A 20,998-nucleotide genomic window follows, 5' to 3' on the forward strand; every position below is an offset into this window, starting at 1 on the left:
TAGTTGGCCACAGTGAGAACAGGAGGCTGGAGTACGCTGGGCCTGATCCGGCAGGGATTTTCTGATGTTCTTATTAGACACCAAAAGTTGATAGTAAGTCGGGCGCAGGGCTTGGGATCCAAAGTGATTCCCCAAGGCGGCACTGTGATGTGGGTAAGGGCATCATGTTGCTTATAATTATTTTGTGTGCAGTCAATTAAAAAAACTCCCCCTAAGGCCATATGGATATGCCCAAGTCTTAAGAGCAGAGTCAGCGGCCTTGGTCTATGGCCCATGGCTAGTGGCAATCAGATTGGCAGGTAACAGGTACAGGGTCTTTTCAGTGGTGGCTCTGTGCAGCTGGATAATTCTCTTCTTAGCCACAAAGGAAGCTGCCTTATGCTGAATCAGACCGTTGGTCTATCTAGCTCAGTACTGTCTGCACTGATTGGCAGCAGCTCCCCAGGGGTTTCAGGCAGGGGACATGGTCAACCTACCTGGAGGTTGACCCTGGGACCTTCCGAATGCCAAGCAGGTGCTCTGCCACTGAGTTACGGCCTCACCCCCAACCACGTGCCCCCAAAGGCTTCCCTGGAGGAGACTCACATGCGTGCTGCTGATCCCCTCCAGGAGGAGGCGAGTCACTTCTGCCTGCCGGTCGAATTCCGTCTGGGCCAGTCGCAGCTCATGTTCTGCCTGTGAGACAAGAAGAGAGAACAGGGTTGAGGAACCTCAGGCCCAGGGGCCGAAGGTGGCCCTCGGGGCACTCCCCAACCACACCCTTCCCTGGGCCTTGCACCAAACCCTCCTGAAGTGCTTTCGCCCGGATGGAGTGGTGTCTGCATGTACACAAACGTCTGGGAACATCTGGCTCTTGCATGCCTGGAATGGAGCCCAAAGGCACATCTGTTGCTTGGCCTACTTTTGCCTTTGGCCCTGCCTGCTACTGGGATGTGGCCCCCGGGAAGTTGCCTATGGAGGAATGTGGCCCTTGGGTTGAAACAGCTTCCCTACACCTATCACAGAGGGTCCAGGAAGCAACAGGAAAGGACTCAATGAACAAGCTGAACACACATTTGTCAAACTTGACTGCCAGCTTGCTTCTGGGTGATCTCGTTAGCTTTTACAGTCCTAAACAACTTAGGCCCCAAATGTCTGAAAGACCGCCTCCTTCCCTACAGACCCTCTCTGGTGTCGATATCGGCAGAGGGGGCCCTTTTGGTAGTTCCGTCACCCTCGGAAGTTCCAGAGGTGGGGGTGGCCTGGGCAGGGCCTTAAGTGTGGCGGCCCCTAAGTTGTGGAATTCCCTCCTCCACAGACGTGTGCCTCGAACCTTCACTGTATAGTTTTTGTCATATACTGAAGATGCACCTCTTAACCCTGGCTTTTATCACCAGAACTTTATATTTTGAGGAGCCACCTGATCCTTAGGACTGACATTTGTTTTAAACGTTTTTTTTTAATGTTGTCATTTAAATTGTTGCAACCTGCTCCTGGAAGCTTAGGGTGAAGGGCAGGCAATAAATCAAATTATTATTAATAATAATAATCACCCCTAATGTGAATGGAAGAATCATCCATCCCAGAGATAGAGTCAGCAGGCTCATTCGTTAGCGAGGTTCAGATGGAATTCGTATTTGATCATTTCAGAGGGCTTTGGGTACGACAGATCATTGGCAGATTTTCTGTTTTCTGTACATTGCATGCTGCGGCTACTTTAAATAAATTTAAGTTGTATAGTTTTTACATCCTTGTGGATCAAAAATACGAGTTCAACGCATGCTCTTTTGGGGTAAAAACTGAGGTGCTGGCACTCATGCTTGATAAACCCGTGGGCGCCAGGACAAAATGGTTGCCGTTGGCAGCCAAGAAAAAAAAAAGGTGACGGTACTCTGTAACTGTGAGTACAGTCACATGCTCACAAAAAAAAACACTGAGTTTAACAGTCCTGCTGGGTGGAAAATTGAGACTGAAGGTTTTTGTTCTGTTGGACTCCAAGAAAAGGGAAATGGCCACTGTTGGAGGTAGCTTTTTAGGGTCTAATTTTCACTCCCCACGCTCTCAAAATCTTCCCAGCAGCGGAGAGCGCTGGCTCCAATGTCAGTGGGGCAGTGAATCTGCTTCGCGTTTTAGTCCCAACTTGCAATGAGCTGTCCAAAGTGCTGAGCACCCAACAGGTCCACGAGAAGTGTGGGCCGGCGGTTGCCTGTAACCCAGCCCAAACTCTCAAGATTCTGAATCATGGAGAGCTTTGTCGCAGGGACCATTCCAGCTCGGGAGGGGGCAGGAATGCTTTAAGGACAAACACAGCTTTGCTGTCCAGAACTGGCACCAGCATGAAGCATCTTCGGGTAACTGACATGAGCCCAACAGGACCCACTTTAAAAATAATAAAAAGAAGACAGCCAGCAGGGGGCAGCAACAGGCTGCTGGGAGCTATCGTTTGAATTTCCCTCAAAGCTAGAGTGATGCTCTGATGCATTGTGGGAAATGCTGGGTCCTGCAGCTGACCATTAAGTTTGCTAGGGACACACCAAAGCAGAAGATTCCTCATATGTGGAGCCATTGGTATATGACCCCTGGAAGGTTGCCTAGAATGGAATGAGGCCCTTGGGCTGAAAAAAAGGTGCCCATCTCTGGTCTACACTGACTGGCAGCCGCTCTCCACCGTTTCAGACAGGGAGACCCTCCCAGCCCTAACTGGAGATACTGGGATTGACTCTGGGACCTTCTGCATGCAAGGCAGATGCTCTGCCACTGAGCTAACAGCCCCTTCTCCATAAAATCCATCCTCGCCATCGTGGACGTTGTCCCTAAAAATAGCGATTCTAGTCCTCATGGTCCTGAATAAAGGGCTGAATTAAATAGGAACATAGATGGTTGCTTTTCACCAAGTCAGACCATTGATCCATTCAGCTCAATACTGTCTACACTGACTGGCAGGGGTTCTCCACAGTTTCAGGCAGGGAGTCTCCCCAGCCCTATCTGGAGATGCCGGTGGGGACTGAACCTTCTGCATGCACGGCAGATGCTCTACTACCGAGCTAACGGCCCCTTCCCCATAAAATTCATCCTCGCCGTTGTGGACATTTTCTAGGCAAGGAATGGGGAGGGCCCGAAGACTGGCAATACTTACTTTTTCCACCTCGTCACTCCAAAGCTGTCGGAGCCACAGAGCAAACAGGAAAGGTCAGCATTGGGAGACATCAAAAAGCAACGTTCCACAGTGAAACAGCCGTCGGTCAGCACCAGCAAAGGAGCATCACAGAACACTGCCGGGAACAAAAAGCCCCCCCCCCAGGGGCAACGAGAGCAGACAGCAATGCCTCCCCTTCAATATCAGACAGGCACCATCTCTGCTATCTTTTCGGCACCTATTGAAGACTTTCCTCTTTCAACAAGCCTTTTAAGTTGAGACCTATCCCAGTCTGCACCTGTGCTGGAACTGCTTTTTAAGATGTTCTTAAGCCTTCTTTTTAAAATGTTTTTAGATGTTTTGAAAGTTTTTTTTAAAGTAACATTTTTGAAGATTTTTTTTTTAATGTGCTTTAAAGTTTGTTGTTATGATGTTTTAATGTTTTTGGTGCTTTTGTTTGCTGCCCTGGGCTCCTGCCGGGAGGAAGGGCGGGATCTAAATCAAATAACAACAACAACAACAACTGCTGGTCCCTCTAGCTCAATAGCGTCTACACTGACTGGCAGTGTCTCTACAGGGTTTCGGATGGGACATTCCCCGCCCTACCTGGAGATACTGGCGACTGAACCTGGGCACCTTCTGCATGCAAAACAGGTGCTCTGCCACTGAGCAATGGACCTTCCCCCCAAATAAGTAAGATTCTAGTCCTCATGGTTCTGAGTTTAAACAGGAACTCAGGAAGCTGCCTTATACTGAGTCAGACCACTAGTCCACCTAGTTCAGTATTGTGTACTCTGACCGGCAGTGGCTCTCCAGGGTTTCAGGCAGGAGTCTTTTTCCCTAGCCCTAACTGGAGATGCTGGGGGTTGAACCTGGGACCTTTTGCACGCAGAGCAGGTGCCCCACCCACTAGGAGTCTGGATCTCCGCTCCATTGTGGAAGTGACCCAGGAAACTAGGTAGGGCGCCTCTCTCAACCACAGCCATCTCTAATATGCCAACTAGCTCACATGACAAGGCTTCTCTAAGAAGTCCAGAGACGCTGTGTGTGCAACTGCTACACAACTGCGAAATTACAGAGGCCACGCTGTGCTGTAAATGTGGCTACTGTAATCAGTCTTAAATATTAAAGCAGCCATGTGGATGGTCAGAGCGTTTCATTCCTACAATCTCTTAAGGAAAGCCAGTGTCGCACGGACTGATTGTATTACTAGATTCTGGTCTTGTCTCTGGTAGATCATAAGGAATCTCTTCTCCAATTGTCTCATATTTGTGAAAACAAGTGACACATTATAAGTTTTAAAAGTTTTTTTTTAAAGAAAAAGGTCATTATTAACCCATTATACAGATGGGAGCACAGAGAACAAGTCTGTTCCCAGACTGCTCGCAGTCAAGTCACTGCATCCTGCCCAACTATCTTCCAAGGCCATCTCCTAGATTTGTTACCAGCCATGTAAGGCCTCCCCTCTTTGCAAACCCAGGACGCTCTGGGGCATAGCAAGGCTGTCTGCTCACGTCTCCCGGGATTTGGCTCAGAGGTGGGGAATCAACACACAAAATGCAACACATCATACACAGCAAATGCAAGTACAGGCCAGGAAAGGTTTGGAGCTGAGGGGTAGAGAGGAGGAAAGAAAAAGATACCACTTTCCAGAGAAGGGGGTCTCTGGCATTTCTCCCCCGCACAGCAGAGCCCCCTGCTCAATATGGGCTGTGTTTCAATAATATTGGAAATTGATCCTATTGGGTTAGAGTGTTGCAAGTTGCTGCCCTAGGCTCCTTCAACAGGATGGGCCGGGTATAAACTCAATAAATAAAACATTCCAGTGAAAGGGTGTGTGTGATGAACTGGCTGATGTAACAATTTAAGAGTTAGGATGTCTGTTCACTAGGATCTTTGATGATTTATTTATTACATTTAGTTTTAGCAGCAGCAGATGAAGGTGCACAGGAAAATCAGCTGACTCAAGGCTTCCTAACACCCTTGGTTCCTTGCAGAGGGCAGCCCATTCCGCTCCGCACCCTGGCTTGTGAAGAATCCGGAGAGGGCAGGATATTTATCTTAAGATAGGGTGGGTGCAACATCTTAAGGGTCCCAGTTCCAAGGTTTGGGTGGTCTTGATGCTTTGCAAGGGTGTGTGTGTGCTTAACACACAAAAATACACCCCTCCAAACCCCAGGTTTTCAAACAGCCACTAATTCAGTGTATGGCCACTTGGAAATAGCCAATGGAATTTCATCAGTCACCACAGCTTCCATTTTAGCATATCACCCTGCAAGTCAGCCCAGGACAGAGATTTGAGGTGTGCGGAGATTAGCAAAACCTTGCTGATAGGTCTGCCCTGGTGGTGTAAAGGCAGACAGGATTCTTGCTGCTTTCAATTTTTGGGGGGAGGGAGAAAAAGAAGCCCTCCAAACTCTGTAGCAGCAGTGGAAAAGCTGCAGCCCTCTGGCTTACTTAAGCCTGCAAACCTTCTGCATTTTGCCTGTGAGCAGGGATGGGTGAGAAATTAAATTCTGTTTGCATTTCAAGCCGAATCTATTGAATTCACACTTTCCGAAACAACTTGAGCACAGAAACAGAGCCACCCTTCAAAATTCACATTAATTCAAATTGTGTAGTGCCGTTCTCCAACTAAGCAATCTTTGCAAAAATGCAAATATTAGGGGAAAGGGTGCACAAAAATGAACATACTGGTGAAAGGAACATACAAGCCTGCACTGTATTAGGAGAAACTGCTTGCAAAAAAATGCGTACAGTAGACAAAACTGCCTATAGAAAATGTGTCTATTAGGGGAAATTCTCACTAAAATGCTGGAAAATTTTCATGCGGAGGTTTTTTAAAAATAAAAAAATCAAGTTGCTGCAGAAATGTGGAGAACTGAATTTAAGATTGCGAATTTGAGACGCTGAGAGAACCCAAATTGACAAATCTGCCGCTCTCTACCTGTAGGCTGCTTTGCCCAAGCCAATGCCCGTCTGCCTGACACCCGACACCAGGTATGATGTCCGATGTGGAGGGCAAGTCAAGCTGGGGCTGTGCAATGGGCTCGGAAAGTGCTGACAACAAACTGATCTCCAGGGCACGCAAAACTGTGCACGGAGCTCACAAGCACCTAAGGCCAGCTGAACAGCAGGGCTTGCAAAACGCCGTGCACAACAAAGCGTTTGAGGTCGACACCTTCCCAAACCCTGTCCTGATCTCATCCCACTGGGACAATCGGCTCAAACTGGTGCGAGCTGCAAGGCACAAAGACTGGAGGAATCACTCTCGCCCAATCAAAACAGACAAAGGATTTTTTGCATACAAGGCAGAGGGTTCGCCAAGTTGGTAGGTGATATATGCCATGCGTGTGGCATATAAATGCCCCAACGTGAAGGGAAGGCAGACTTGGAATTCCACTCGGGGCCCTTCAAAGAAAGGCTGGCAGGCCAAGGGTTGCAATTTGGCTCCGTCTGAACACCTTACACATCACCGGCGGGTGACAAATGGAGAAGCGAAACGAGATCCCTTTGACGCAGCTTGGCTCCTGGTTTTAACCTTTGTGAATAAACACAGGGCACCTTATCAACCTCCTACATCGCATACGTCTTGTCAGAGAGGTCGCCCGATAGCACTGTTATGCCAATTAGAGAGGAAGTTCTTTTTTTAACTTTGCATTCAGCATTGCATGCAACCTTCTGCACGTTCATTGATCACGCTTATTGTGCAAAATAAAAACCGATTTTAAAAAATGAAGGGACGGCAGAGGCGTCTGCTTCAAAACCCACCAGATTGATAAGAGGATGGGCTGGGTTTTTTTCGTTTTTTGTTTTAAAAAAAGGTAATTAGAGGAGAGGATCAATGTCCTTCCCTTGCATTTCCAGGATTTAGGACAACAGTGGAGACCACCCCTTGTGCAGCTGTAGAGAAAAGAAGCTTCAGAACCAAATTTCATGCAGTTCCTTGTAGTGAGAAGAGGGAGGAAGGAAAATAAGGCTACAACTGCCAGCCAGTTTGCTCAGACAGCCCGCCAGGAAAGCACAGAGCAGCAAATGAAAATGAAGCGGCGTTCAGTGCGTGCGTGAACACTAGGACTGCAGCCCACAGACAGAATCTAGCCAAGTGATGGCATGCTCCTTTCTTTCCTGGGCCATAGCCAAACCCTACGGGATGGGTGCCGAGATTATGATCAGCCTAAGTGTGAGTGCGTGTGAGAAGCCCATCGTACCAACAGATGTGGCAGCTATGACGAGAGGAGCAGACTGAGGGCGAGCTGGATCCAAGGTCCACAGAGGTGCCCACCTGTGGCACTGCCTTGGTGTCTGGGGAAGGCTGTAGATGCCCCTCCAAAAGTGACAGGTGATAATATCTGATGCCAGTCCTACTCAAGAGTAGGGATGGAAGGCTCTGCCAATTGCAGTTTTCTCCTTCCCCCCCCCCCCGTCTTAAATTCAGTTCTTCCCATTCCTGCAGCAATTTGGGCTTTCCCCCCCATTAAATCCTCCTGAAAATTTGTCAGCACAAATCTCTTCTACTAAACACATTTCTGCATGCAGTTCCCCATCATATAATGCAATTTCGTATGTTGTCACCAAAATACTCATTTTTATGCACTTTCCCCTATTATGTGCATTTTTGTAACACCGTTTGTTTGGAGATCTGCATTGCAAAATTCAAGTAAGTGCAAACTGGGAAGGGTATATCGTTTTGGAAAGCGCTAATTTGACCAATTCCTATTTATATGTAAACTGGATCAAATTCCTGCCCCCTCCCTACTCAACAGTAGATCCGCTGAAATTAAGAGATCCAAGTTAGCCATGCTGCTTAATTTCAATGGGTTTACTCTGGGCAGGACTAGCACTGAATACAACTCGGGGCAACCCTGATGGGGGCTTCTTCTCCACTCAAAGATTTAGGGCAAGACAGAAGTCCTGTACCAGTCACTACAACAGCATTCCCCAACCTGGTGCCTTCCAGACGTTTTGGATGACGACTCTCCAGCTGGCTGGGACTGATGGAAGCTGTCGTCCAAAATGCCACGAGGGCACCAGGTTGGGAGAAAGAGCCCCTTACAAGGTCTGAGGCACTGGCACAATGACAGGACATTTTTAAAAAACCCAAACACCATTGGATGGCCATAAGATACTCTCCTCTCCACCCGGCCAACCCTGGGTGCTGCCTGCCCGAGACAGCACTTGCATCCCATGGAGAAAGCTTTCAGTACCACGCACCTCTTTCCCATCAAAGCCAGCATGGGGGAATGGCCAGAAAGTAGGATCGAAGAGACCCAGGTTTACATTCCTGCTCAACCATGAAGCTCACTGGGAGGACTCTGAGCCATTCTTGGCCTAGCCTTCCTTACAGGGCTGTTGTGATTATATCAAAGGGGGAGCTGTATATGCCACCCCACCTTCTGTGCAGGAGGTAAGTGTTGAACAACAATAGCGTTATTACAGCCTCAGCCACAAGAGGAAAGGCCCATATATCTATGGTACACCGCTTAGAGATTTCTTAAAATACTGAGTGGAGTGTAAATGCTTCTCAACAAACCAACCCTTCTCATCTTCCTGTTTGGAAAAACAGGCCACATTCACACTGTACGTTTATTCCACTATTATTCCACTTTTGTCAGCCCTGACTTCCGCCAAAGAATCCTAGGAAGTGTAGTTTCTGAAGGGTGCTGAGAGTTGTCAGGACACTCCTCACAGAGCTACCATTGCCAGGGTGGTTTAACAATCTGTCCATCTTCCCAGAGAACTCCCAGAATTGTAGCTCAGTGATGAGTCCCCTAACAACTCTCAGCACCCTGAACAAACTATACTTCCCAGGATTTAATCAGCCACGACTGATTAAAGTGGAATAATGAGGAATAAATGTGTGGTGTGAAGGTGGACAGGTTCAGAGGAGGGTTCCAGCTTCGAGAGGGTAACCTTGCCTCTCCGCTCGTCGCAAGTGCGAAGGCTGCCGATTTGGGTCAGAAACGCCTCTCTGGGAAAAGAGAGGCGGAACTTAAAGGGTGGCTTCTCAACTCATCGGTTATTGGGAGGGGACATTTTAATGCTTTAGACATGGCCGCCGCCGCCACCACCAAACCCACATGCAACTCCCAGCATTACTACCTGAAAAGGGTCTGGACGGGGTCCCCGTGAAACAAACATTGATGCCATCAGCGAGATCCGTCAACCTCCCACACCCATCTCTGACCCCTAGCAGCCTCCCTGCGTGTGACACACAGGGGCTAGCTAGGTTACCATAGGTTACCTCTTCGACAGGCCTGGCCCTCAACATATAATTTATAACACAACAGGCTCCTGCTGGGAGAAAGGGCGGGATATAGATCAAATAATAAACAAAATAAATATAATTTATTTCAGTCTTTCCCTTAGGCTGCCCTATAACCTTGAGGAGGGCATCAATGTTGCTCCACCGGCAACCCAGGAATCAAAAGGGCAAGGCGCGTGTGCATGCGGAGTTTTCAACATTTTAACAAGAGGGGAGGGGAGGGGAGAGGCACAGCTTGTTCGGATGCACTTGGCAACAGACAAGACGACGAAGAAGTGAGGAGGAGGGAGAGAGGGGCATTTGGCTGCTCTCGCCCACACAAAACAACATCTCTGCCCTTTGAAGGAAGTTTGGTGGTGGTGGTGGGGAGAGTGGAGAAATGAGAGAGAGGAAGAGCCGAGTGCAGATTCATCGGCTCCCGGATCTTTCCGTTCTTAAAAAGAACTAAAGTAGCCATCTGCAACTTGGTGCCCCTCCAGGCAACGACTCCCATTGGCCCCCGACGACACGGCTGTACGACGCAGAGGCTGACAGGAGCGGTAGTCCAAACTGTCCAGAGGGGCACCAGGTTGGGCAAGGCAGAGCTGAAGAGGCAGGACGCCGTTCGTCACCATCAGTCTTTGCCTCGGGTTTTCAGGGAGGAGAGCTCGCTTGTGCACAAGCAATCGGGAGATGAAGTGTTTTTAAAAGTGTTGAATCTGGCAAGGTCTTTACCTCTGTGTAAAATGAAGCAGGGAGGAACAGACCCCTGGAAGTGGCATATTTCAACCTGGGAAAGCTGAAGGAGGTCTGCTGTTTAAACATTAAATCAAGAAAAGGATCCCAGCTGCAACAGGACATAGTTCCGCAATTACTATCAAATCGCAGAAGAACAAACAGCTCCCTGCTCAAGGCTCTAGCCCTCTCCGCTCTCAGTCTACATATTCCCTCTTAGCTTGGCTCCTGTCTCCCCGGCAACGCTCTGCCCCCAGGGCACCGACAAGAGATAGCTGTTGCCTCCTAAGCCCTTTCCCTCTTATCAAGGTGCCTTGACTGCAACAGGGCTCGTTTTAACCGGTCATCCCTCAAAGAGGCTTAGCCAATCTTAAGCTTGGGGGCTCTGGTCCCTTCTGCCACCTTCCCCTCGCTTCTAGGATCCCTAACCAGGAGGAAGGTCTTTATAGGAATGACATGGTATCTTCCTCTGGGCTTAATGCAGCCACACAAGGCCTCCAGAAAAAAGCATTATTTTATTGGGCACTGGCGTAGAGTAGTGGTGACTAGTGGCTCCATGTTCAGCACCTTGGACAGCTCCTTGGAAGTTCGGACTAAAACCCGGAGCAGATTCCACTGACATCGGAGCCACCAGCCACGACTGCCTTAAAGGAAAAGATAAAGTGGAAGCACTTTGGCAGGCTCATGGCTACCACCAATTTCCTAAGGATGATCCTCTTAACCAGCTGCCCTGGATGCTTTCACCTGCTCTAGCCCTGGATCCGATATAGGGAGGGGCTGCTCTCTCGGAAGGCCAAGACTGCCAATAGCACTGGGCAGAATGCTAACCTTTCAGAACTTGCTTTTCCTTCTCCCTCCACTTCATTTATCCTCGCATGCCATGTCTTTTTAGATCGCGAGCCTAGGACGGCAGGGAACAGAACAGATATCCGTAAGGCCCCTTGAGAGCTTTTGTACACCACTTAGAGATTTTTTTAAAAAAAGTGGTACATAAAATGCTTATAATAAATAAATAAATGGGGTGGGGTCTAAATGCTGCAAACAAACTAACAAACCCTGTGGGTCACCAGCAACCCCAGCCAGTTCCTCTGTGCACAAAGCTTGAGCAGGGATTCGGTCCTGAATAGCTGCTGTCATGTTAAAATGTTGAAAACCAGCATTAAACGCTTGCTCAGGGATGATAAAGAAAAAGGGGGGAGAGCGAAGGAGAGGGACAGAAAGGTTAAAAGACAAATGTCTAAGAGATGGAGGGTGAGAATTGATCTTACCGCTGATGCGCTGGCGGAGAGAATGTAATTACGTGGTCTAGTCTCGTTAAAGTCAGGCACAGCCTACGGAGGGGGAATAGAATTTCACGTACAGATCATGCAGAAAGATTTTTGTTTTTGGAGGGAGGGAGGAAGGCTAGAGAGATGGGCACTTCCTGCAAGAATCCGACCAGCCTTTCCCAACCTTTGGGTCCCCAGATGTTGCTGGACTACAATCCCCATCATCCCTGATGGTTGGCCATGCTGGGGCTGATGGGAGTTGTAGTCCAGCAACATCTGGGGACCTAAAGGTTGGGAAAGGCTGATTTAGACACTTCCCTCCCTGCAAGCAGCTTGTGCTGAGAGAGGGATGTTTCCAGAGGAACAAGCAAGCTCTTCTACCTCCACGGAGCAAGGGCTATAGCGGGATGTGGGGCGCCTTTGGCCCTCCTGATGTTGCTGAACTACGACTCCCATTGGGCCCGGCAGCAAGCATGGCCAACGGCCAGGGATGACGGGAGTTGTAGTTCAGCAGCTCTGGGAGGGCCACGGGTTCCCCACAACCTGGGCTACAGCCTCACCTTGACCGGCACGTCACTTTTTCTTGCCAGCTAGAGATTATTCCCAGCCTCTGAAAATGTAACACGTGTTAACTGTATGGTGCAAGCATGACATATTTAAAGCATGAGGCGTTCCTACCCCCCAAAGAATCTTGGGAAATGTACTTTAAGGGTACTGAGAACTGTATAGCTCTGCAAGGGAGTATGCTACAGGTCCCAGGATTATTTGGAGGAACTATGTGCTTTAAATGAATGGCGTGGGCATGATGCACATTTAAAGCACATGGTGTGTCCCCCCCAAAAAAATAATCCTGGGAACTGTAGTTTAAGGGTGCTGGGAATTAGAGCTCTCCAAGGGGGTAAACTACAGTTCCTAGGATTCTTTGGGGAGAAGCCATGTGCTTTAAAGGTATGGTGCGGATCAGAAGTCAGATTTAGAAAACATACAAATAAGCTACAAAGAGGAAAGCAAAATGACCTTCTACATGCAAAGATCTAGCCACTGAACGATGCTCACTTTCTACATCGAGTGTTCCACAGAGGCAGGGCTGCATCCCAAGGTAGGAAAAAAGAGGCCCAAGTCTTGTGATCAGAATCAAGAATGCAAAAAGCAGAGGTCTGCCTTGCGTGATTTCTTCTGCCTCCAAAATCCAAGTTTGGAGGGGAGAAACGCACGGAGACAAACTACTGGGGTGTTCTGATGCATGGATAGAGACTAACTAGGCTCAACTCTTCCATTCCTCTCTCTCACACACACCTACACCCCCTAGCTCACAGTGTTGTCAAGATGGAAGATGAAACAGAAGGCTGTGGAGACCATCCAGCGCTCCTGGGAGGAATGGCAGATTAAAGGGTGCTTCAGCACCAACATTTATTTCAGGCTCTTTGTGGCTCGTGCACGGACATTTTCCCAGAGAGTCTGCACGACACTCGTCCTCATCAAAATGCCATTTCTTATTCCCACCGTCCCTCATCTGGATTGATGGTTACTGCACTGTTTATTCCTCTGGATTTTCTGCACAAGCTAGCACAAATCTCTGGATTCAAGATGGGGGGCCCACCCCAGAGAGTGCAAACCACTGCTTCCTTCAAGGGAGAGGGGGCCACTCTGCTGTCAGCACTGAGGTGCACAGGGAGGCTTACCCCCTTCCCAACTGCTCCTGTTGCTAAGACTGTTGCAAAGACACCCTAAGCGGTTTCTGAAGAGCAGCTTCCAACTGCAGACTAAAGAATCCTATCATGGTTCTAGATCATTCTAGAGTTTTCTTTTAAATTGGAGACTCTTGATCTGTGGAACACAAAGCCCAGGTGGGGCTCTGTGAGTTCGGCACCATTTAAAAAAGTTTTGCATCAAGATACGTGGACAACCAGACCAGTATGTCCTGCATAAAATAAAGCAAAACAACTCTTTAAAAAAGTTAAAGTTACCTAATTTTTGGCTGCTGAGACTACAGGACGAACCAAAGAGCTCTCCACCTCCTCCTCCTCCTCCTCAAAACCTTAGTCAGGTTTCTCTACATTCTCAAGCCAGTGTCTTCAAAGCAGTAGAGCTAGAAACTTGATTCTTGGATGCCAAATTCTGCACTTAAGTTCTGGCCTCTTGTACAGGACACACGTACACAAGCCTGTGAGTTGTATACACAACCCTCTGCAAAAACATACCAGTCTAACAGGAGAAAAGAAGCTTGTTAAATTTAGGGGCCAAATTCAGGTATGATTTAGAAGCAGCAACGAGCAACCTAGGAAGATGTTCTTGACTACCTTGGAGCAGCTTAACCCTCATTTAGGAGACGGGGAAAGAATCCCATTGCCGGGAGGAAGGATCCTGACACTACACCCTCGCCTTCGTTTTATTTGGGTGAACGTTTTCATCGTTTTGACAACCTCGCCAAATCTCGTGGCTCAGGGATGCAGACTTGCCGAGATACCCACGACAACCATTCTAGCGCAAAAATAAAAAAAGGGAACCGCCGAAGAGGCAAGCCGCTTCGTACCAGCAAAATGGAAACTGCAGAAGAGGCAAGCCACTTCGTGCTCTAATAGCCGCTGTTTGCAAGCAGTGATCAAGAGGCAATGTTGGAAGGGCCAAGAATGTTCCCCCTGCAATACAATACTGCCAGGATTAGGGAGCTCAAGGTGGGATGAGACAGGACAGCACTGCAAATGTTTGGTAATGCACGCCTCTTTGACGATGGACTGAGCCTTGAGTCTCCCAAATCCAACTCATGATCTGTAACTGAAGAACCACAATCTTGTCTTTTCCCAATAACTCATCATACACGCAATCCTTAACACACGCCTTAACGCACCAGGGCTGTGTGTAGCTTGTTTTAAAAAAGGAGTATCAAAATTCTGCCTTGAGATTTTGCAGAAGTTATGCAAATGTGCACCATTTCATTCACTGTGCATCGTTTGCGCAAAATGAGTGAAGCAGCAAAATGCCGAATCACAAGTCCCACCCTGGGAAAAGTTATTTTGTTTCCCTTTTATATCTTTGCACCCACGAAGGACTAGAAACTTGATTTTCAAAGAAAAGTCAAATTGTGCAGCTTTTGTTTGGTATTGCAACAGGTATGCATATATACACACACTGCACTGCACTGCCCTTTTCCTCCTTATCCCAGAACTCTGCCTCTTGAGCAACCCTTCCAAAGAGGCTTTGGAAAATGGAAATGACTGCAGACTCTGTGGATGCACAGTAGACAGCTGGCCAGCTGTTTCTGCCACAGGTGGGATGCCTCCCCCCCCCCGAATCCCAATTTAAGTGCACTTTCCAGGGAGAGGCCTGCTGGACAAAGGTGATCCCTTTCATATGAAGGGGAGAAGGACACAAAAAAAACATTTCAGGCCATCAAACATCACAGCACCATAAACACAAAATAATACTCACATCTCCCTCACACTGAGCAAAATCACAGAAAAAAACACAAGACAGAACAAAAAAAAGGTTAGTAGACAAAAAACAGCAGGAACATGAAGGGCAAGAGATTCAGAAGTTGGGAGAGATTGGGGAAAATCAACATAACAAGGCATGAGTGAATTCAGGAAGGCTGGAAAGAAATTTGCGTTGGATAGCAAAACAAATTAAACTCTCTGGAAGGATGAAAAGTCCGAGCTGGAGGGAAGGTTGTAATTCTGCATTGGGGGAGAGAGCTGGGCTATAAGAAGGGATGGGGGGGATTCGATTCAGTTCGCATTTAAAGGCATGGGTCCCAAATCCACATTTCCTGAAACACTACGCAAACCAAAACACAGTCATCCCTTCGAAACTCGCACTTCTCTGAATTTTGCAATTCAGTTCTCCACCCAACTAATACGTACGAAAAACACACACACACACCATGGTAGAGCGTGCCTATAAATGCATACACTAGCTATTTAAATTGTTTTTAATTTTTTTAATTGCTGTAAACTGCCCAGAGAGCTTCGGCTATGGGGCGGTATACCAATGCAATAAATAAATAAATAAATAATAGTTATTTGACGAAACGTATGTGCCGCTTGAATGCAAAAGAAACCCTCCAGGCGGTTTACAAAGGTAATAGTGAAAACCGACAAAAATGCATTATGTTAGGGGGGAAACGGCTTTGCAAATATGGGGATGTGAGGCACAATTAAATATGGGGGAAAAAATCGTACCAAAACGTTGATTGTCATGAGAACTTAAAAAAAAATCATGGAATGATGTAGAACGGTGGAGAAGTAGACTGAAGATTGGAGGGTTGAGATGCCAAAATGGAGAGCTGTTGGGGAGTAGTTTTAAGAGAGGGGGGAGAGCAGCATGTTTCCTTCAGCCCCTTTCTATGAGGAAGGGACACGGAGGAGTCATAGGGAAGGGAAGATAGCAGGCAAACAGAGAGTGGGGTCCAAACACAAGAGAAGTTGATGCATCAAACTGGACGTTTTTCAATCCTAGCAACAGGCAAGTTCACACAATTGTATTCCATTCAAGGTGACGGCAGCAGCCAAGTTCTTAGGGACTCCTCCTCAATAGAGCACAGGTACCCCAAAACATAGAGGCCACAGTGAGGCACTGGCAAAATGTGCCACTATCAGAGAGGGTGGATCGCATGCAGCCCCCTACGTAACAGGCACTTGGCCTGCAGGAATGGTGGAATCGGCCAGCTGTTGCTGGACTACAACTCCCATCATCCCCGAGTACTGGCCATGCTGGCTGGGCTGATGGGATCTGAAGTCCAACAAGATCTGGAGGGCCAGAGTTTCCCCATCTGTGTGGCTGATGGAGGCAGATGTGTATTGAATGAACACAGCTCTTATGGAGGAAGACCCAAGTGGCATGAGGGGTTCAGGGTCTAAGCAGAGTTCAGCCAGTCTGGTATCTGAGGTCTGATTGGAACGGAGGACTTGGTTAATGTTGCATTAAATGCATGGTTGCGTTTAAAAACCATCTGGGTTGGTTTTCATTTCTGTTAAACAGCTGTGTGTGTTTATGTTAATTTATTTAACCAAATTTGTACCCTGCTTGATTGCAAGCAGAACCTCTAAGCAGTTTCCAAAAAACTAACATTATCAATAAAAGACAGAGTTAAAAACAGGAACTAAAAATAGTTAAAATGTACGACAAGCTAAAAACAGATTAAAACACATGCTGACTTCTAGACAGGCTAGCCCCAACAAAAAATTGTACGCCGGTGCCGGGGGGAAAAAGACACAGTACAGCGAAGGCTCCTGCCTGATGTCAACAGGCAGAGAGTTGCAAAGTGCAGGAGCTTCCACGCTGAAAGATAGATTTCTCAAAAGTGTGGAATGAATATTATGTGGCATCTGTTGAACTGCAACTCCCACCATCCCTGACTATGCTGGCTGGGGCTGATGGGATTTGGAGTCCAACCACATCTGCGGGAGACAAAGGTTCTCCATCCCTAGTTCAAGGCTTTCCCCTGTGCAACACATGACCCTGGCCAAAAGAAAAAAAAAATCTTATTTACACTCCACCTCAAGTTGCTAGTCCTTGCAGGACCAAAGCAACTATTGGTACCACCAACTCCCATCATTCAGCACGCTTGCATTTACCCGTTATTTAGTAGACGAAGCTAAAAACAAACACACTCTTTGAAACTGCCACACTCGGGGGAAATACTGTATTTGCAATTGGAATCTGTGCATTTGTGCTCTTAAGACAACGAGAAAAGTTTCTGTGGGGAAAATAAATTAAGAATGGGGGGCAGGATTCCATCCCACATCCCCTTCAAATAAAAGGGGACGGCGAAAGAGCGCAATGACAGTTAACCCAGAAATCATGGCATCCTATATTACAGTCTTCGCCAACCTCTGCAGATGTTTGGGTCGCAACTCCAATCAGCCATTGGCATCGTAGTCTAGAGGATCCGGAGCGCACCAGGTGGGTGCAGGCTACTATATTGATTTGTGGCTAGGGGAGCAAGAGGCATCATGTGGCGTCTCCATCTTTGGCACCAACACATCTTCAGCCAGAACATCCTTAAAGTGGATATTTTGGGGGGGGGTTGGGTGCCAAGTTCTGACGCCCCCACTAGCTAGACCTGGAGTGTCTGAGTTTTGCATTATAAACCGCAAAACAGCCCCATTGCAAGCAACAGAGGCGGACAAAATCAGCCAGGGAACGGTTGAGTTAAACATGCCCAACTCTGAAAGAGCTGGATTGTGATCAAAAGGGAAATGCGTAACTCTGCTAAGGGCTCTTTGGCCAAATGCACCCATCCCTTCTTCCTACCAAGGACAATTACTCACTCCGGCATGTGTGTGTGTGTGTGGGGGGGGGGTGTCAGGGAGGTGGGGAAGAGTTCACAGACACAATAACCTTTCCCCCTCCTGACTAGATGATGCAACTGCATGCAGTTCAGAACAGATTCAGGCACACAAGGGGGAGGACGAGAGAGATGGAGATCACAGAGCACATGATTGAACCTGTCACATGCAGAATGACTAAAAGGACTAGGTGGGTGGGTGAAAAACAAACAAACCACTCAAGGGTTTTATTGTGGCAGGGGGAGGATGAGAGGAGAGTTACCGCGGCTTTGGCTTCTGCTGCCTTTGCTTTCTTCAGCCTGGCTTTGCAAGCGTCTAGGTCCAGGCGACGGTTTTGCAAGATCCGTCTCTCCTTCTGAAGGAAAGAAAGAAAAAAGCCCGGGGGGGGGCTGTGAGGGAGGGGGAAGAGTCAAGACTCCCAGATGAGCTTGCAAAAACCAACCAACCAACCAACACACAGCTACTGGCAACTTAAATGAAGGCAATGTACATGCCATACGTTGAAAGCCCAGAGCTACAATTCCCAGCACCCTCAACAAACTACAGTTCCCAATATTTTTTGGGAGGAGGGGGGAGTCATGTGCTTTTAAGCATATGGTGATGTACGCAGCCTAACTTATTGATCTGCTAATAAATAAATAAATAAATAAACAAACAAAATAAATAAACCCAGAGCATTTAATCTCCAGCATCCTTTGCAAGGGTCCCAAACAGCCACCCTCTCCCCATCCCCCAGATAATTAGCCCCTTTGTACTTGCTGGCTGCTGAAGGAAATGTAAACGGCTTCCTCATACCGATACCGAGTCAGAACTAGCTCAGTATTGCCTACACTGACTGGCAGCAGCTCTCCAGGGTTTCAGGCTGGGGTCTTTCCCAGACCTACCTGGAGGTGCTGCCTGGGATTTGAACCTGGGACCTTCTGCATGCAAAGCAGGTACTCTACAGCTGAGCTACAGCCTTTCCCTTAAACATAAAGTAAGATTCTAGTCCTCATGCTTCTGAATTAGCAAGCCACTTGAAATAGGAAGCTGCCTTATACTGAGCTAGATGGACCGATGATCTCATAGAATCATAGAATAGTGGAGTTGGACGGGGCCTATAAGGTCATCAAGTCCAACCCCCTGCTCAATGCAGGAATCCAAATCAAAGCTTTCCCGACAGATGGCTGTCCAGCTGCCTCTTGAATGCCTCCATCTGGCTCAGTATTGTCTACGCTGGCTGGCAGCAGCTCGCCAGGGTTTCAAGGCAGGGAGTATTTTCTCCAGCCTAACCTGGAGATGCCATTGGGAAATCTGAACCCGGGACCTTTGGCATGCAAAGCAGGCTCTCTGAGCGTCGGCCCTCCTTCCCCTCTAACGTACCGAAATGGTCCTCCAGTCTCCTTCCAGGAAGTTGCGCAGGGGACTCAGAAAGTTGATGGAGGCGGAGTGGATGAAGTCCCGCTCCACCCCGCCCAGGCGCCGCTCCGTTTCGCCAACTTTGATGAGGGTCTTCCCTGCGACACACACACAAAAACCAATGGAGAAAGGGTCTTGTTTGGGCAACGCTCACTGGAAGCCAAGGAGTGTTAAGCCAGCTCTGTCTCTCTGCAGGTGCCAGGTGACAACGGCTGGGAGTCGCCTCCCTGTTTCCGCTTGTTCGCCCTAGCTGCAGGATGGATGTCCTCAAACAACAGCTGCAGAGTTTAATCGGGGGGGGAGGGGAGAGAGGGCAGAACCTCAGGACCGAGAGCCAAATGTGGCCCTCCCAGCCTTTCAGTCTGGCCCTTGGCAGACTCTCCCCAAACTACACCTCATTTTTTCTGCTTCTGTCCTCCTAAATAAGCCTCTAACCTTTCCCCACAAGCAACAAACTCATCCCGCCCCCATTTTTTTAAACTTGCAACACTCATTCATTTCAGTGGGTCTACTCTGAATAAAACTTAGTTGGAGGCAACCCAGAGTTCAAGTATGTTTAAAATATTTTTTTTGAGTAGACAGTCATTTTAATGATCATTTGGTATTGTTTTTAAATGCTTCTGTTTTGTTGTACAACCCCCGGATGTTTTGCGAGAGGGCGGTATGTAAATACTTTTATAAATAAAATAAAAATAAACGTCATCAAGACCCCACTCAAAGGGGCTTAAAATCTAAAACAGACCTGGCTGGGGTAAGGGAAGGGAGGAAATTAAGGCAAATTCAGGCAAGGGGGAGGATATGTAATTATTTCAATTAGACTTACTTTGACTTAATTACAATAATGTGAAGAGAAAAATAGCGATTATGGGCCTAAGAGCCAGGTTATCTTCCCTAATGATATTGCACCGTTTCCAGATTGCAGCTGTTTTCACTTCAGTTGCGGGGGCCCAAAAGGTTGCCCGAAGCCTTTTGTGTGTGAGATCACCATGTGATTATAAGAGACTGAGATCATTAACCAAGACTGGGAGCCGTTAATAGATTTACAAGAACCCAGCACAATCAAATCGAGGCGCATCAGAGCAGAGAGAATGGGCCAACTGGTGTCCAATCAGCTGAGAGGGCAACTGGCTGAGGCTCCGGCACGCTCTAGGGAATTGATTTTAGCGGAAGCAGAACTCAGAACTCTGCAGAGCAGCTCGCCGCTGCAGCGCATCCCAAGTTTTCTTTCTCTGTCGTGGACCCAGTTTGCACAGCACATTAGGCCGCGGTTTAAAAAAACAAAACAATGGTTTAACGTGCACCGGCGGCACGATGATGCACACTTCTCAGAAGTTCCCAGATGCTCCTTCCCAGCTCCTGGTGGGCAGCGGAGAGCGACCAGGCATTGCCCCAACATTTTTTCAGGCTTCCTCTAGCCTGAGGGCTAGAAACCGGATCTCATAAGCGGCTAGGGAAGCTGAATTCTGCACTTTTGTTGTGGAACTGCAAGACTGCGCATCACCCTGGCCACAGAAGTGCTCGATCACTGTTATTTCCCTTTTCAATTTTCTCTAGAAAGGCAATGTCTCCAGTTCCCCATCCTGAGATGGTGCTGCCTGGCGTTTGGCTTTGCATCACTGCAAGCTGACTCACGGGTGCATTTACGGAATGGCCGGGTCTCCTCAAGTTTCCGAAAGGGCACAGAGGTGCTTCAGCTAGAAAGGCCTTGCGTTAGAATGAAGCTGTCTCCAAAACTAGGGAGTCCAGAGAAGCAGCCAAATCAGACCCAGATCACAGAGCCCAGCAACGTTACAGTGGCTTCAAACGGCAGTAAGCCAGCCTTCTCCGACTTGGTGGTCTCTGGGCATTTTGGAATACAACTCCCATTAGTCCATGTCCGCAATTAGATAGTATTCACCATTACCATATGCCCTACAGTTTTCTCTCATGCACTCGGGGTCTTCCTGTGAGG

The 20,998-nt window shown here is 48.0% G+C and overlaps 1 protein-coding gene across 2 annotated transcripts in view; it reads right to left on the reverse strand.

The window, feature by feature from the left end:
• Positions 1 to 20,998, reverse strand: part of SH3GLB2 (SH3 domain containing GRB2 like, endophilin B2) — a 47,268-nt gene that overhangs the window by 5,952 nt on the left and 20,318 nt on the right. The window contains exons 4-8 of one of the 2 annotated variants that reach the window (XM_061604378.1): positions 19,012 to 19,145; positions 17,912 to 18,004; positions 11,363 to 11,425; positions 3,116 to 3,139; positions 586 to 675 (exon numbers count right to left, since the gene is read on the reverse strand). In XM_061604378.1, the coding sequence (XP_061460362.1) occupies positions 586 to 675; positions 3,116 to 3,139; positions 11,363 to 11,425; positions 17,912 to 18,004; positions 19,012 to 19,145 (404 nt within the window). The remainder of the gene's footprint in view (positions 1 to 585; positions 676 to 3,115; positions 3,140 to 11,362; positions 11,426 to 17,911; positions 18,005 to 19,011; positions 19,146 to 20,998) is intronic. The other variant, XM_061604379.1, reaches the window with a different exon arrangement.

Source organism: Rhineura floridana, chromosome 20 (assembly GCF_030035675.1).
Source record: "Rhineura floridana isolate rRhiFlo1 chromosome 20, rRhiFlo1.hap2, whole genome shotgun sequence".
Lineage (NCBI taxonomy): Eukaryota > Metazoa > Chordata > Lepidosauria > Squamata > Rhineuridae > Rhineura > Rhineura floridana.